A 16,710-nucleotide genomic window follows, 5' to 3' on the forward strand; every position below is an offset into this window, starting at 1 on the left:
GTGTGTATCTTTCCAAATTATAGTTTCCTCTGGGTATATGCCCAGGAGTGGGATTGAAGGATCAGATGGTAGCTCCATTTTTTGAATGCTTTTAGATGCTTTACTGACCACATTGCTCCTTTACTTAAAATACTCCAGTGGCTCCTCGTTATAATGAGGATAAAACTGAAATTTCTTAACATGACTGTAAGTTGTTATAGTATCTGGTTCCTGCCCACTTATACTACTGCCTTGCTCACTCACTAGGCTAAACCCATCTCACTAATATTATTTTACTTTCTCAGATGCACCAAATTCTTTCACCTTGAATCTCTGCACAGACTTCTAAATTTTTCTCCTTCAGGTCTTAGTTTATATAACATTCCCACAGAGATGCATTTCATATTATTATCTTCTCTCAAAGCAATCTTTCTTTTCCTACATAGTACTTATCACAATTTATAATTAATATTGATGTTCATTCTTTCACCCAAGAAGTGAGCTCCCAGTATATTCTAGGGACTGTTTTAACCACACAGATGAAGCTTTATTTTTTTAATTTAAGATCTGGCTCTAAGCCCAGGAAGGCAATGCCCTGGCAGTACCCACTACACCTACCTGTACATACAGCGCTTAAGATAATGCTAGCACAGAGTTGATGTCAATAAATAGCATTAATAAATGAATGAGTAGAGCATCTGTGTATTTTAAGTTTGAGATGATATTAGAACCTGAATCTTGCTTGCTAAAATGAAGGATCGGGGATGAATTCTCTCTACTCTTTGACTAGGTGCAAGGTTGTGTTTTCACTTTAGGGGCACACTTCAGCGTCACTATGGATCACATGATGATGGATGGACTTATGTACTTGTGAAAAGAATGTGAGACATCTTTAATGATTTTATTAACACTTTATGAATATTAAATGAAATTGAAATGATGCCATAATCTCCAATCATTAAATTATACAAATTGATTTGAGTTCAAGTGCATCTGTGGAGAGGTCAACATTACAGTGATAATATTAAGTAATTATATATTAAAGCCAAAACTGACATTATGGATACATTTTCAAGATATTTTCAAATGGATACCCATGTTTTAATATGAAGAGTATTACACTGGTTTTCATCTGAATCTATTTTCAGAGATAAATGTTTAAGACTCAAAATACTGACAAAAGACCTTTATGTAATGTTTTACTTGACTCGTGGAAATGGGATGTTTGGTCTCTGATTTTTTTCTTATTAATTACAATTGTTATAGCTTTGCTGTCATACCACATTTTAAAACGTTTATTCATACATTTATCACATGAACTGTTTTTTCTCCCCCTATGGTCCTTAACCCATTTCTCTTACACTTTAAGGAAGTACCTCGTTGTTTTTGTGTTACACGACTTGAGAATGAATCTGTGTGCCCTTACTATATTATGAGTGCTTTTAAAAATAGGTTCCATGATTTGATCTTTTAAGTTATGTCTCCATATGCCTCAATTTCAAAGAGTTTTGTCTGTTTTTGATATGGCACTCTTTCCAGGTCCTTGACCGTAAGGATTTGTTTTTAATAATCTTTAATTTTCTGAGAGTCTAGATCAGGTAAACATACTGTTAAATTTTAATTTCTAAATATATGAATTGATGTTCTTTTGAATAGCCCAAGCATGAGAATGGCTGTCCAACATTCTGCACTGAATACAAGCTAGATGAAAAAGACACAGTTTTTCTATGCTTCTTCTTTGCACTGCTTTTAACTAGGACTGCCAATGAAACCTTTCCTGATTCCAACTGTCCATCCAAAGGCTGAGCAACAAGTCCAGGAGACTACATCCCAATTGTAGACAAAGGAAGACATGGATGCATCCTGATCTTTGTATAGGTTTTTGACTATTTCAAGTTTACCAGTGAGAGGATTGCTGAAACTGTTCACTTGGTGCCATGTGACCCTTTAGGAATGCTGGTGTCTTCTCTTTATCCAAGTCATGTGGCAGCAGCCTGTCACTCCTCAATGGATAACCCAACACCCTTCCTAAAAGTTCCAGAGAGAGGAGGCAGATGGCAGGGAGAGTAGGTAGATGGATCTTCAACACATTTGAGATATAGAGTCACGGGGTTGCCTATGTTAATGCATTCAATATAGGCTTGTCTTTGGATACACATGTACTACATTTGAACCAGGACTTAATCAAAATGTGGTTTTTATTTATTGGGTCAATGTTAATAAGGTAATGTCATACATTTCTGTAGACAGTTGGTAAAACCAGAACTAATGCTTTTATAACTTGGTTTTAATTTTGAACCACCCTATTTGTCCCCTGAAGGAAAGGCACATTGATTCCAGTTCCAAAAAAGGCATCATGCCTAGAATAAAAATGCTTCCAGATTATAAGTTGCTTTCATGATGTTCCTGAGAAAGTCAATGAGGGAAATATATGTTAATCTAATCTGGCCTAGGCATGCTGCTGTGATTTAGTGATCATAAAATATTAATTTCTGTGCCTGAAAGATGAATAAGGGCTGTGAATTTTAAATGGAACAAAAAATATTTTCAAGAAGAAAGACATGGTCTGAATGAAATATACCTATATGCAGTAGTCAATTTTAATTCCACCTATTAATGTGCAAACTAAGGCATTTAGACTTCACCTGTTTCAGTGCTGAAGGTTTTTCTGTAATTTTGTCACAGGCTTAGGAGCACTAGCTTAAGATACGACTGTGAACTACTGATAGTTCTTAGAGAGAGTTTTAGGGAGAGAGTCAGCTTATCAATAGGGTGTACAGCTGTAACTAGTCCAGCAACAATTTGGCACATGAAAAAGTAATATAATACAGTAGTAAGTAGCAGTACTTTAGCTATTCTTTATTTTATCCAGAAGTCTGAGCATTTAGTAGAGTGTAGAACTTAATTTTATACTCCTGTCATATTCTTTTTTTTTTTTTTTTTTTGCGGTACACGGGCCTCTTACTGTTGTGGCCTCTCCCGTTGCGGAGCACAGGCTCCGGATGCGCAGGCTCAGCGGCCATGGCTCACGGGCCCAGCTGCTCCACGGCATGTGGGATCTTCCCAGACCGGGGCACGAACCCGTGTCCCCTGCATCGGCAGGTGGACTCTCCAGGGAAGCCCTTCTTGAGGTTTTTCAGAACATATTTTAAATATATTTCTTAGGAAGAGCAGTTAATTTTCCAAATTTTTTTCTATTTGTAGATGAACAACAGTATATCTCAAGTTCTCTTTGTCATAAGCAATAAAATAATAAGAAATTAAACCAGGATTTAAATGTCCTGATTTAGTGGTACAGATATTAGAGTTGAAAAACCAGCTACTAATGTGTTTAAACAAACCGATACTTACATAGAATTCCCAGTGTCCATACAAGTTTATATTCTTAATTAAGGGATGAGTGTATTTATAAAGATACTTCTAGGCTAGTTTGTGTGGAAGGGAAAGAGATAATACTTTCTCTCCTAATTGGAATATGTTACCAAGAGACTAAGAGCATCAATTTGTGTTGTGTATGAGTAATTTAATTTCACCCTAATATTTGTGATGTACATTTTCAGTGATTTTTTTAATTTTAAAATGATCTATTAATTTTAAACTAACCAGACATAATACAAAACTCTTAGTTGTAGGAAAAGGGCAGATCAAGTTGAGAAAGTATTTGAGAGAGTCAGTTGCTAATACTAAAAAAAAAAACAAATCTGAGAATATTGATTAATAAGCGTGGGACAGCAGTCTCTTCAAAATGTGAGACAGATCATGCCATGGTTTGTGAATTATTTCTGGCTGTCCTTAGGAGAAAACTGAATAATATTCAGTGTCTTCTGATGAAACTAAATTCATCGCCTGATTACGTACCACTTGGGCAGTTTAGCATCTTAATAAATGGATGTATTTTTTTTAGGTTTCATAGGTTACAAAATATTAATTCTAAGAGTTTTAATAACAGAATCCACACAAACTGTGAGTTATTTTTTGATACATAAAATGGATGAGTTTGAATCAGCTATTTCTTTAAATGCATTTTTATTGATTTTATTCATACATCCTCTCCATATTTTGGACAAGGTGAACTGCCAATAAATGTTAAGTTTAGAAATATCACTTGAGATTCATTTACACATTGGCATTTATATTTAAAATTTCTTGTTATATATGTTAAAGGATAGGGCAGAATATCAAGAACATCACCACTTGAAACTTTAACTTAGTATGTGGTAAAGTTCATAATTAAATGAATGCAACATGAAATAATTTATTGACTAGAAGAAAGGAAGCTCACGTATAAGTGCTGTATGGTAATATGTAGTATGTAGAACACCACCCATGGATGTGTTTTTTTAAAGAGGTGACAAGGAAGAGTCACATCATGACTGGAATGTGGAAAAGTAGGACCTTGACAGTGGAAAAGGTTTAGAAAATTAGCTTTTTTCCTACTTGGAAAAAAAACTGAATAAACTTAATAAGCGTTTTCAAGCACATTGATAGCTGTTGAGTTGATCATGATGATCAACTTTGGTTCTATCTTCACTGATGATGAAAAACAGGAAAAGGATTTGAAATGCATCCTGGAAGGATTTAATTTACTTACAGTGAACGGAAATCATAGGTGATCTGTGAAGTTTTTATTTTATTTTATTTTATTTATTTTTTTTTTTTTTCTTTTTGCGGTATGTGGGCCTCTCACTGTTGTGGCCTCTCCCATTGCGGAGCACAGGCTCCGGATGCGCAGGCCCAGCGGCCATGGCTCACGGGCCCAGCCGCTCCGCGGCATATGGGATCCTCCCAGACCGGGGCACGAACCCGTATCCCCTACATCGGCAGGCGGACTCTTAACCACTGCGCCACCAGGGAGGCCCTGAAGTTTTTAAAAGAAGTTTTATCATTAATTAGATTTTTTACAATGGTATGTGGTCTCTGTTTAAGTTATCCCTTGAGTAATTCTTGAGTACCCCATATTTTTTCTTACAAGACTGGATGGAGGAAACTAATTTTGTTGTTTTGCCCCCCAAAAAAACCCCACAAAATTCATTTCAAGTTTAATTTATCATTCGACTTTTTAATTTGAAATAAAAGTAAATTATTTTCAATTTTCATTATGAAATATTTTAAATAACAACATGGACAGAATAATGTGAAGACCTGAAAGGACACTTAAGCCAGCTTTATTAGTGATGGGTAAGAGGAATCTTGCTTTATATCTATCCTTCTGCTCCTGACAATTATTTTGTTTTTGGTTTTTTTTTGTTTTTTGTTATTTTTTTGTGGTACGCGGGTCTCTCACTATTGTGGCCTCTTCCGTTGCGGAGCACAGGCTCCGGACGCGCAGGCTCAGCGGCCATGGCTCACGGGCCCAGCCGCTCCACGGCATGTGGGATCTTCCCGGACTAGGGCATGAACCCGTGTCCCCTGCATCAGCAGGCGGACTCTCAACCACTGCACCACCAGGGAAGCCCCTGACAATTATTTTGAAGCAAATACCTGACATCCTGTTATTTCAGCTGGAAATATTTCAGTTTATATTTTGAAAGGACAATTCTCTTGGTTTAAATATAACTACAATATTATCATATATAGACAAGTTAACAGTAATTCATTACTAGCATCATCTACTTTTTTTTCACAGTTTATTTGAATTAGGATAAAAGTGAGGTTCATATATCCAGTTGGTTAACATATCTCTTTAGGCTTTTATAAGGTAATGTAGAGTTTCCCACAGTCTGGACTTTGATTAGCATATTACTCTGTGCCATATATTCGTTATAAAAAGATAATTAGGTTTAGATGCTTGCTGAGATTCATGTTCACTTCTTGGCATGAATATTTCATAGGTGTTGTTGAGTATCCCCATTTGAAGGCACATAATTTCTACGCATCTCACTTTTTGTTTTGTTAGCAGCAGTTAACGATTCTTGCCTTGATTCATTAATTCACAAGGTGTTACAAGATTGGTTGTAATTCTGAATCTATATTCGTTCATTACTTATTAGCTGGAGTTTTTCCAAAAAAAACGAAAACACAAAAAATGTCCCTTAATTAACTATTACCCTGAGTAGAGTTCATATAGGAAAGGCGGGAAAATGCTTGTTTCTTTACCTTTATTTACCAGTTTTCAAAATAATAACTTGGCTCCTTAGCATCCATCAAAGGCAATCAAATATTTTTCTTAAATGTCATTACTAATCTATGGATTAGAAAATGTATGTATTTAAGTCTTTTGCAGTTATTATTTTTATTGCTATTCCAACTGCATCATCTCTGTTTAAAGTGATTCTCATCAAATTTTCTCCTGGGTCTTTTGACATGAGGCTGATAGTTTTGGAGAGCTTCTTGCTTCGGGGTGTCACAAGGTGTTCTAGACTCATCTTATATACCCTTGGTAATATGGAATCAATAAGAATTTTAATGATATTTTCCAGGTTCAGGTAATTTTCAACAACATCTAGAATACGCATATTTTTTGCTGTTGATAAATAGATTTCAATAAAGTTTAGTACATGAATAAAGCTTCTAGAGTCATGTGTTCACATTAGGGAAACCCAAGATTTTATGGGTAAAAAGGGTCCAATATTCTTGTCTTTCTGGAATAAAGAAGATGATGTGATGAGTCCTGAATTCTTTTTGGAGCCTTGATTTTTGTTGTTCATTAAGCTATTCATAGAAATGATGAATTTGGGTTGGCTGTGAAGAGTTGAAGTGACATGGAAGACAAGTCTATATACTAGTTTTCCAAGTGCTAAACTGCAGCATTAACTTTAGGAAAGATGTTCCCAAGTTGTTTTCCCTCCCAATCCTACATATGAGGCAATGTGTGACCAATTAAAAATAAAAATACAATTTTCGATATGACCTAAGTCATATGATGCTATAAACAAAGTTACTAATGACGAGTAAAGTGGTCTCACATTTGGGAAGTTAAGTAAGTGTAACCAATCTGTGCTAGAAAACTAACTGCTACCATGTGGTTAATAGGTGAACATTTAATTTCTACAGGATTAGTCCCAGTAACAAAAATGATATAACAGAGGCTGAGGAAAAAAAAAATAATAACAACAACTGCTGACCAGAAAACAATAGGAGGAAATCGAGCAGCTTCAGAGATGACTGGTTTTTAGACTCACATAGACCCACATAGATTAATCTCACTGAAAATAGACTCAATGTCTTCAGGATAATAATGTGAAATGATAACGTGTCATATATAAAGACATATTTTTTTCTATTCTATACAAGAAAGAATGGATATCCTTTGATTTCATTAAAACCAGAGGTAGGGAATTTCCTGGTGGTCCAGTGGTTAGGACTGGGCGTTTTCACTGCGAAGGCATGGGGTCAATTCCTGGTTGGGGAATTAACATTCCTCAAGCTGCACGGTGTGGCCAAACAAACAAAACCCCCCAAACCCCAGAGGTATTAAAACATCACACTTTGGTAATGTCCAAAAGAAAACAGCTGAGAAGCCTGAATGAAGGGGGTACAGTTTTCCCAGGTAGAGGAAAGAGTTCTTGATGCGAAGTGGCAACGAGTGGTTGTTGCTAAGGATCATACCTGTAGCTTTTTAGAGGCATCAGCATCCCTTCGTTGCAGAAAAGTAGCACCTTTCCAGATGCATTGTCAGTTTCACAGCGCGCTTCTCCGTTAGTCGAGCCTTGCCGTCAGGCCCCATGTCTCTCTGCTTTCCTAGGCTTGTCCACCCTGCAGGCAGTGCTGGATTCCGCTGCCGAAAAGAAGTGGCAAGTGACTGCTATCAACGTGGGGAACATCAACAATGAAAAGAAAGATGAGACCTACCGCTCACTCTTCCAGGATCTGGAGCTAAAGAAGGAGCGGCGTGTCATCCTGGACTGTGAACGGGACAAAGTCAACGACATCGTGGACCAGGTGGGCTCCTGCCTGTTTCCTAGGGTGCCCAATTGAGCACATGTGTGAAGCCTTGGCGTTTGCAGGGAGCGTTTCGGGGCAGTGCTTGAGCAGCAGGTTGTTTCCCCAGGGCCTGTGGAGGACCCGGCAAGGATCAGTGGTGACCTTCTCCCTGGCTTCACTTAGCAAGAGCAGGGCGTCCCCAGTAGTGCTGGCACGTCACACGAACCATTATCTGTATGCAATATAGAGGTCCTGATCGTGTGGTCTATCGTGTTGTCCTAAATTTTGATATTTTGAAGTGGAAATTTAAAATTCAGTTCTTTTGAGCTGTTAAGAGAGAAAGAAATAGGCAGACATTACGTGAAAATAAGTCTGGGTCCTAAGGGAAAAGTGAGTAATTCATGGTTTCTTTGGCAACACGTGGAGTACTTCAAACATTAGGATATAGTGTGGTGTGCTAAACCTGGATTGTTGTCTGAGTGGATTTCAGTCTTCAGAAAAAGCATGTATTTATTTTTTCAAGAAATATTTTTTTTTCTCCTAAGTAGGTAGGTTTTGTGTCACTGTGAAATTATTAATCTATGAAAATAAAATATGTAGGAGTGATATATGCAGTCCTTGCTGCTTGAAAAGTAAACTAGATGTATTAATTTGCATTATTTTAAAGAATAATATGATACCAGAGATATCTGTGCTCACCGCATCACCTTGCTTCCTTTTAAGATCTTTCAGGATGGGATGGCCATGCAGTGATTTCCACATGATAGAAATAAAATCCACTATGTTATGCAGTTAGGGTAGATGACCAGAGCTGGTGGTAAAAAGCATCAGGGTTTACTGCCTAAGGTCTCCTCCACTGGTTTCTGCTTCTTTTCCAGCTGAAAATGTATGTTTATAATATTTTCCTTGGAATAATTATATATATATATGTTATACATTTATGTATGTCACTTACATACATAAATGTATGTATATAAAATTATTCCTTGGAATAATATAGGATTGGAGGTAAAATACACAATTAAGTATGCATATTTTGGCCCTTCTTAGGCTTTGAGGAGAAAATTAGATTCACTAATCTGTAAAACAAAGCATTTTGCAAACATAAACCTTGATGAACCCTTAATTGTTATAGAATAATACAGGGCCTAAGATATACAAAATGAATCTCTCATGAAATATTGAATAACTGAATAAAACTAGCTTGTTATGACAACAAACTAAATGTTTTATGTCAGAGAGGTCAACATTTCAGTAGCACAGTCTTGATTCTTGTCTGCGGAGAGGAAGCTGGGATTGTTTTTAACCCGAAGGCCTGTTGTTCAAATGTGAACCTAACAACTCATTTGAATTTCAGAGGAGATTCTCATTAAAACTGAATATTGATAATAGTTTTTGGTCTTTGTTTTAAAAATTTAGGTATTCATGACTCATCATAATACAAGTTGCTGAAAGCCTATATGAAAATAATTATTTCCAAAACTAGAAGAGAGAAACTACAAAAGAAACTGGGAATATATGGAATGGATTTTTTAAACCTTTTTTTAAAAACATTTTATTTTATATTGGAGTATAGTTGATTAAAAATGTTGTGATAGTTTCAGGTGTACAGCAAAGTGATTCAGTTATACATATACATGTATCTATTCTTTTTCAAATAATTTTCCCATTTAGGTTGTTACATAACACTGAGCAGAGGTCCCTGTACTATACAGTAGGTCTTTGTTGGTTATCCATTTTATTTTTTTAATAGATCTTTAATGGAGTATAATTGCTTCACAATACTGTGTCAGTTTCTGTTGCACAACAAAGCGAATCAGCCATATGCATAAACATGTACCCATATCCCCTCCCTCTTGCATCTCCCTCCCACCCTCCATATCCCACCCCTCTAGGTGGTCACAAAGCACTGAGCTGATCTCCTTGTGCTATGCGGCTGCTTCCCACTAGCTAAATATTTTACATTCGGTCGTATATATGTCAATGCTACTCTCATTTCGCCCCAGCGTTGCCCTCCCACCCCACGTCATCAAGTCCATTCTCTATGTCAACGTCTTTATTTCTGCCCTGCAACTAGGTTCATCAGTACCATTTTTTTTTTAGATTCCATATATATGTGTTAGCATATGGTATTTGTTTTTCTCTTTCTGACTTACTTCACTCTGTATGACAGACTCTAGGTCCATCCACCTCAATACAAATAATTCAGTTTCTTTTCTTTTCATGGCTGAGTAATATTGCATTGTATATATGTGCCACATCTTTATCCATTCATCTGTCGATGGACACTTAGGCTGCTTCCATGTCCTGGCAATTGTAAACAGTGCTGCAATGAACATTGTGCTACATGACTCTTTTTGAATTATGGTTTTCTCAGCATATATGCTCAGTAGTGGAATTGCTGGGTCATATAGTAGTTCTGTTTTTAGTTTTTTAAGGAATTTCCATACTGTTCTCCATAGTGGCTGTATCAATTTACATTCCCACTAACAGTGCAGGAAGGTTCCCTTTTCTCCACACCCTCTCCAGCATTTATTATTTGTAAATTTTTTTGATAATGGCCATTCTCACTGGCGTGAGGTGATACCTCATTGTAGTTTTGATTTGCAGTTCTCTAATAATTAGTGATGTTGAGCATCTTTTCATGTGCCTCTTGGCCATCTGTATGTCTTCCTTAGTGAAATGTCTATTTAGGTCTTCCACCCATTTTTTAACTGGATTATTTGTTTTTTTGATATTGAGCTCCATGAGCTGTTTGAATATTTTGGAGAATAACCCTTTGTCTGTTGTTTCATTTACAAATATTTTGTCCCATTATGAGGGTTGTCTTTTTGTCTTGTTTATGGTTTCCTTTGCGCTGCAAAAGCTTTTAAGTTTAATTAAGTCCCATTTGTTTATTTTTGATTTTATTTCCATTACTCTAGGAGGTGGGTCAAAAAAGATCTTGCTGTGGTTTATGTCAAAGAGTGTTCTTCCTATGTTTTCCTCTAAGAGTTTTATAGTGTCTGGTCTTATATTTAATTCTTTAATCCACTTGGAGTTTATTTTTGTGTATGGTGTTAAAGAGTCTTCTAATTTCATTCTTTTACATGTAACTGTCCAGTTGTTCCAGCACCACTTATTGAAGAGGCTGTCTTTTCTCCATTGTATGTTCTTGTCTCCTTTGTCATAAATTAGGTGACCATATGTGTGTGGGTTTATCTCTGGGCTTTCTATCCTGTTCCATTGATCTATATTTCTGGGTTTTTTTTTTTTGCCACTACCATACTGTCTTCATTACTGTAGCTTTGTAGTATAGTCTGAAGTCAGGGAGCCTGATTCCTCCAGCTCTGTTTTTCTTTCTCAAGATTGGTTTGGCTATTCGGGGTCTTTTGTGTTTCCATAAGAATTGCAAAATTTTTTGTTCTAATTCTGTGAGAATGCCATTGGTAGTTTGATAGGGATGGCATTGAATCTGTAGACTGCTTTGGGTAGTATAGTCATTTTCACAATATTAATTCTTCCAATCCAAGAACATGGTATATCTCTCCATCTGTTTATGTCATCTTTGATTTCTTTCAACAGTGTCTTATAGTTTTCTGAGTACAAGTCTTTTTGCCTCCTTCAGCAGGTTTATTCCTAGGTATTTTATTATTTCTGTTGCAATGGTAAATGGGAGTGTTTGCTTAATTTCTCTTTTTGATTTTTCATCATTGATGTATAGGAATGCCAGAGATTTCTGTGCATTAAGTTTGTATCCTGCAACCTTACCAAATTCATTGATTAGTTCTAGTAGTTTTCTGGTGGCGTCTTTAGGATTTTCTATGTATAGTATCTTGTCATCTGCAAACAGTGACAGTTATACTTCTTCTTTTCCAATTTGTATTATTTTATTTCTTTTTCTTCTCTGATTGCTGTGGCTAGGACTTCCACAACTATGTTGAATAAGAGTGGTGAGAATGGATATCCTTGTCTTGTTCCTAATCTAAGTGGAAATGCTTTCAGTTTTTCACCATTGAGTATGATGCTTGCTGTGGGTTTGTCATATACGGCCTTTATTATGTTGAGGTAGTTTCCCTCTATGCCCACTTTCTGAAGAGTTTTTATCATAAATGGGTGTTGAATTTTGTGAAAAGCTTTCTCTGCATCTATTGAGGTGATCATATGCTTTTTATCCTTCAATTTGTTAATATGGTGTATCACATTGTTTGATTTGTGTATATTGAAGAATCCTTGCATCCCTGGGATAAATCCCACTTGATCATGGTGTATGATCCTTTTAATGTGCTGTTGGATTCTGGTTGCTACTATTTTGTTCAGGATTTTTGCATCTATGTTCATCAATGATATTGGTTTATAATTTTCATTTTTTGTGATATCTTTTTCTGGTTTTGATATCAGGGTAATGGTGGCTTCGTTGAACGAATTTAAGATTGTTTCTCCCTCTGCAATTTTTTGTTAGAGTTTGAGAAGGATCAGTGTTAACTCTTCTGTAAATGTTCGATAGAATTCGCCTGTGAAGCCATCTGGTCCTGGACTTTTGTTTGTTGGAAGATTTTTAATTATGATTTCAATTATATTACTTGTGACAGGTCTGTTTATATTTTCTAATTCTTCCTGGTTCAGTCTTGGAAAATTGTACCTTTTGAAGAATTTGTCCATTTCTTTGTGGTTGTCTATTTTATTGGCATATGGTTGTTTGTAGTAGTCTCTTGTAATCCTTTGTATTTCTGCAGGGTCAGTTGTGATTTCTCCTTTTTCATTTCTAATTCTGTTGATTTGAGTCTTCTCCCCTTTTTTCTTGATGAGTCTGGCTAAGGGTTTGTCAATTTTTTTTATCTTCTCAAAGAACCAGCTTTTATCTTTATTATTTCTTTCCTTCTGCTGACTTTGGGTTTTCTTTGTTCTTCTTTCTCTAGTTTTTTTTTGTTGTTGTTTGTTTGTTTGTTTGTTTTTTGCAGTACACGGGCCTCTCACTGCTGTGGCCTCTCCCACTGTGGAGCACAGACTCTGGATGCGCAGGCTCAGCAGCCATGGCTCACGGGCCCAGCCGCTCCATGGCATGTGGGAGCCTCCTGGACCAGGACATGAACCTGTGTCCCCTGCATTGTCAGGCGGATTCTCAAACACTGGGCCACCAGGGAAGCCCTCTCTAGTTGTTTTAAGTGTAGGTTTAGATTGTTTATTTGAGATTTTTCTTGTTTCTTGAGATGAGATTGTATTGCTGTAATCTTCCCTATTAGAACTGCTTTTGCTGCATCCCATAAGTTTTGGGTCATCGTGTTTTCATTGTCATTTGTTTCTATGTATTTTTAAATTTCTTCAGTGATCTCTTGGTTATTTAGTAGCACACTGTTTAGCCTCCATGTATTTGTGTGTTATACAGTTTTTTTCCTGTCATTGATTTCCAGTCTCATAGCGTTTTGGTCAGAAAAGATGCTTGATACGATTTCAGTTTTCTTAAATTTTCTGAGGCTTGATTTGTGACCCAAGATGTGATCTATCCTGGATAATGTTCCATGTGAACTTGAGGTAAAAGTGTATTCTGCCACTTTTGAGTGGAATGTTCTATAATTATCAATTAGATCTATCTGGTCTATTGTGCCATTTAACGCTTGTGTTTCCTTACTTATTTTTTGTTTGGATGGTCTGTCCATTGGTGAAAGTGGGGTGTTAAAGTCCCCTACTATTATTGTGTTACTGTCGATTTCTCCTTTCATGGTTGTTAGCATTTACCTTATGTATTGAGGTGCTCCTCTGTTGAGTGCATAAACATTTATAATTGTTATATCTTCTTCTTGGGTTGTTCCTTTGATCATTATGTAGTGTCCCTCCTTATCTCTTGTAACAGTCTTTATTTAAAGTCTATTTGATCTGATAGGAGTATTGCTACTCCAGCTTTCTTTTGATTTTGATTTGCATGAAATCTCTTTTTCCATCCCTTCACTTTCAGTCTGTATGTGTCCTTAGGTCTGAAGTGGGTCTCTTGTAGACAGCACATATATGGGTCTTGTTTTTGTATCCATTCAGCCAGTTTGTGTCTTTTGGTTGGAGCATTTAATCCATTTACATTCAAAGTTATTATCGGCATGTATATTCCTATTACCATTTTCTTAATTGTTTTGGGTTTGTTTTTGTGGGTCTTTTTCTTCTCTTGTGTTTCCCACTTAGAGAAGTTTCTTTAGCATTTGTTGTAAAGCTGCTTTGGTGGTGCTGAATTCTCTTAGCTTTTGCTTGTCTGAAAAGGTTTTAATTTCTCTGTCAAATCTGAATGAGATCCTTGATGGGTAGAGTAATCTTCGTTTTAGATTTTTCTCTTTTGTCACTTTATATCCTGCCACTCCCTTCTGGCCTGCAGAGTTTCCACTGAAAAATCAGCTGATAACCTTATGGGGATTCCTTTGTATGTTATTTTTGTTTTCCCCTTGCTGCTTTTAATATTTTTTCTTTGAATTTAATTTTTGATAGTTTGATTAATGTGTCTTGGTGTGTTTTTCCTAGGATTTATCCTGTATGCGACTCTGTGCTTCCTGGACTTGGGTGACTATTTCCTTAACCATGTTAGGGAAGTTTTCAAGTATAATCTCTTCAAATATTTTCTCAGACCGTTTCTTTTTCTCTTCTTCTGGGACCCCTATAATTCGAATTATGGTGCATTTAATGTTGTCCCAGAGGTGTTTGAGATTGTCTTCAATTCTTTTCACCCTTTTTTCTATATTCTTCTTGTCAGTTATTTCCACCATTTTGTCTTCCAGCTCACTTATTCGTTCTTCTGCCTCAGTTATTCTGTTATTGATTCCTTCTAATGTATTCTTCAGTTATTGCATTCTTCATCTCTGTTTGTTTGTTTTATAATAATGTGTACATGTCAATCCCAATCTCCCTAACTATCCCTTCCCCGGTGGTAACCATAAATTCGTTTTCTAAGTCTGTGAGTCTGTTTCTGTTTTGGAAGTTCATTTGTATCATTTCTGTTTAGATTCCACTTATGAGGGATATAATACCATATTTCTGTTTCTCTATCTGACTTACTTCACTCAGTATGACAATCTCTAGATCTGTCCATGTTGCTACAAATGGCATTATTTCATTCTTTTTTAATGGCTGAGTAATATTCCATTGTATATATGTGCCACATCTTCTTTACCCATTCCTCTAATCAGTGGACATTTAGGTTGTTTCCATGCCTTGGCTATTGTAAACAGTGCTGCATTGAACACTTGGGTGCATGTATCCTTTTGGACCATGATTTTCTCCTGATATATAACCAGGAGTGGGATTGTAGGATCATATGGTAGCTCTATTTTTAGTTCTTTGAGGAACCTCCCTACTGTTCTCCATAGTGGCTGCACCAACTTATATTCCCACCAACAGTGTAGGAGGGTTCCCTTTTCTCCACACCCTCTCTAGCATTTATTGTGTGTGGATATTTTGATGATGGCTATTCTGATCGGTGCGAGGTGATATCTCATTGTAGTTTTGATTTGCATTTCTCTGATAATTAGCAATGGTGAACATCTTTTCATGTGCCTGTTGGCCATCTGTATGTCTTCTTTGAAGAAATGTCTATTTAGGTGCCCATTTTTTGATTGGGTTGTTTGTTTTGATGATATTAACCTGCATGTGTAGAATGGAATTTTTAAAAAATTTATTTTATTGAAGTATAGTTGATTTACAATGTTGTGTTAATTTCTACTGTAATGCAAAGTGACTCAGATACATATATATATATATATATATATATATATATATATATACACACACACACATATATACATTCTTATTCATATTCTTTTCCATTATGATTTGTCACAGGATATTGAATATAGTTCCCTATGGTATACAGTAGGACCTTGTTGTTTATCCATTCTTTATATAATAGTTTGCATCTGCTAATCCCAAACTCCCAATCCTTCCCCCGCCAACCCCTTCTCCCCCTTGGTAACCTCAAGTCTGTTCTCTATGTCTATGAGTCTGTTTCTGTTTCATAGATACGTTCATTTGTGTCATATTTTAGATTCCACATATAAGTGATATTATACGATATTTGTCTTTCTCTGTCTGACTTGCTTCACTTTGTGTGATAATCTCTAAGTCCATCCATATTGCTGCAAATTATTATTTGCATTATTTCATGGAATGAAATTTTTTATAGCAAATATATGATCGTGATTAAATAAATGTCCATATGGACATCCATTCAAAATGTACACAGTATTTTGCACATATATTTTATTTGAATGTATTATGTGAGTGTGTGGATTTATTGAGGACATTGTATGTGTCTGGAATGAGGGATGCAAAGAAAGGTAAGGGTCTTGACTTTACCTTCTGAATTCATTGTTTAAAGGGGAAGGAAAATGTACACACATAATAAACACTGCAGTATTACAAGTTGTAATGCAATGTGGTCTAAGAGCATGCAGGAGGAAGTACCTGTCTTAAAAGGGGTGGGAAGATGTATGAATGGGTCACACATGGGTACCACTTGGCTGGCTGGCTTGGATTCCTCCAATTGTTTGTTCAGTGAATTTCCCTGAGTGTCTAATATTTACCAGACAGGCACTGCAGGAGATCCAATACGTAGTGTTAAACAGAACAGGCATGCCCATCAAGGTGAATAGCCATGATGTTTCATAGTTACATTAATATGCAATTATAGTAATGGTACATACTATGAATGAACAGAACAGGATGTTATGAGAAAAAAATTGCAGAAAAATATAATTTCGATTGGAAGATCATGGGAGGCCTTCAAGGAATAGAGTTTACCAGGCAGAAAGTGGGGTTGAGGTACATTTCAAGAAAAGGAAACACTATTGACTTACTCACTCTGTCAAGAGAACAGAGATGAGGTGAAACTTTATATTCATAATTGCTTAAAGTTAG

General features: G+C 36.2%; 1 protein-coding gene across 2 annotated transcripts in view; it reads left to right on the plus strand.

The window, feature by feature from the left end:
- GRIA2 (glutamate ionotropic receptor AMPA type subunit 2) overlaps window positions 1–16,710 on the plus strand; it is a 147,961-nt gene that overhangs the window by 79,177 nt on the left and 52,074 nt on the right. For both annotated transcript variants that reach the window (XM_060093702.1, XM_060093693.1), the window contains exon 4: window positions 7,664–7,860. In XM_060093702.1, the coding sequence (XP_059949685.1) occupies window positions 7,664–7,860 (197 nt within the window). The remainder of the gene's footprint in view (window positions 1–7,663; window positions 7,861–16,710) is intronic.

Source organism: Mesoplodon densirostris, chromosome 1, assembly GCF_025265405.1.
Source record: "Mesoplodon densirostris isolate mMesDen1 chromosome 1, mMesDen1 primary haplotype, whole genome shotgun sequence".
Lineage (NCBI taxonomy): Eukaryota > Metazoa > Chordata > Mammalia > Artiodactyla > Ziphiidae > Mesoplodon > Mesoplodon densirostris.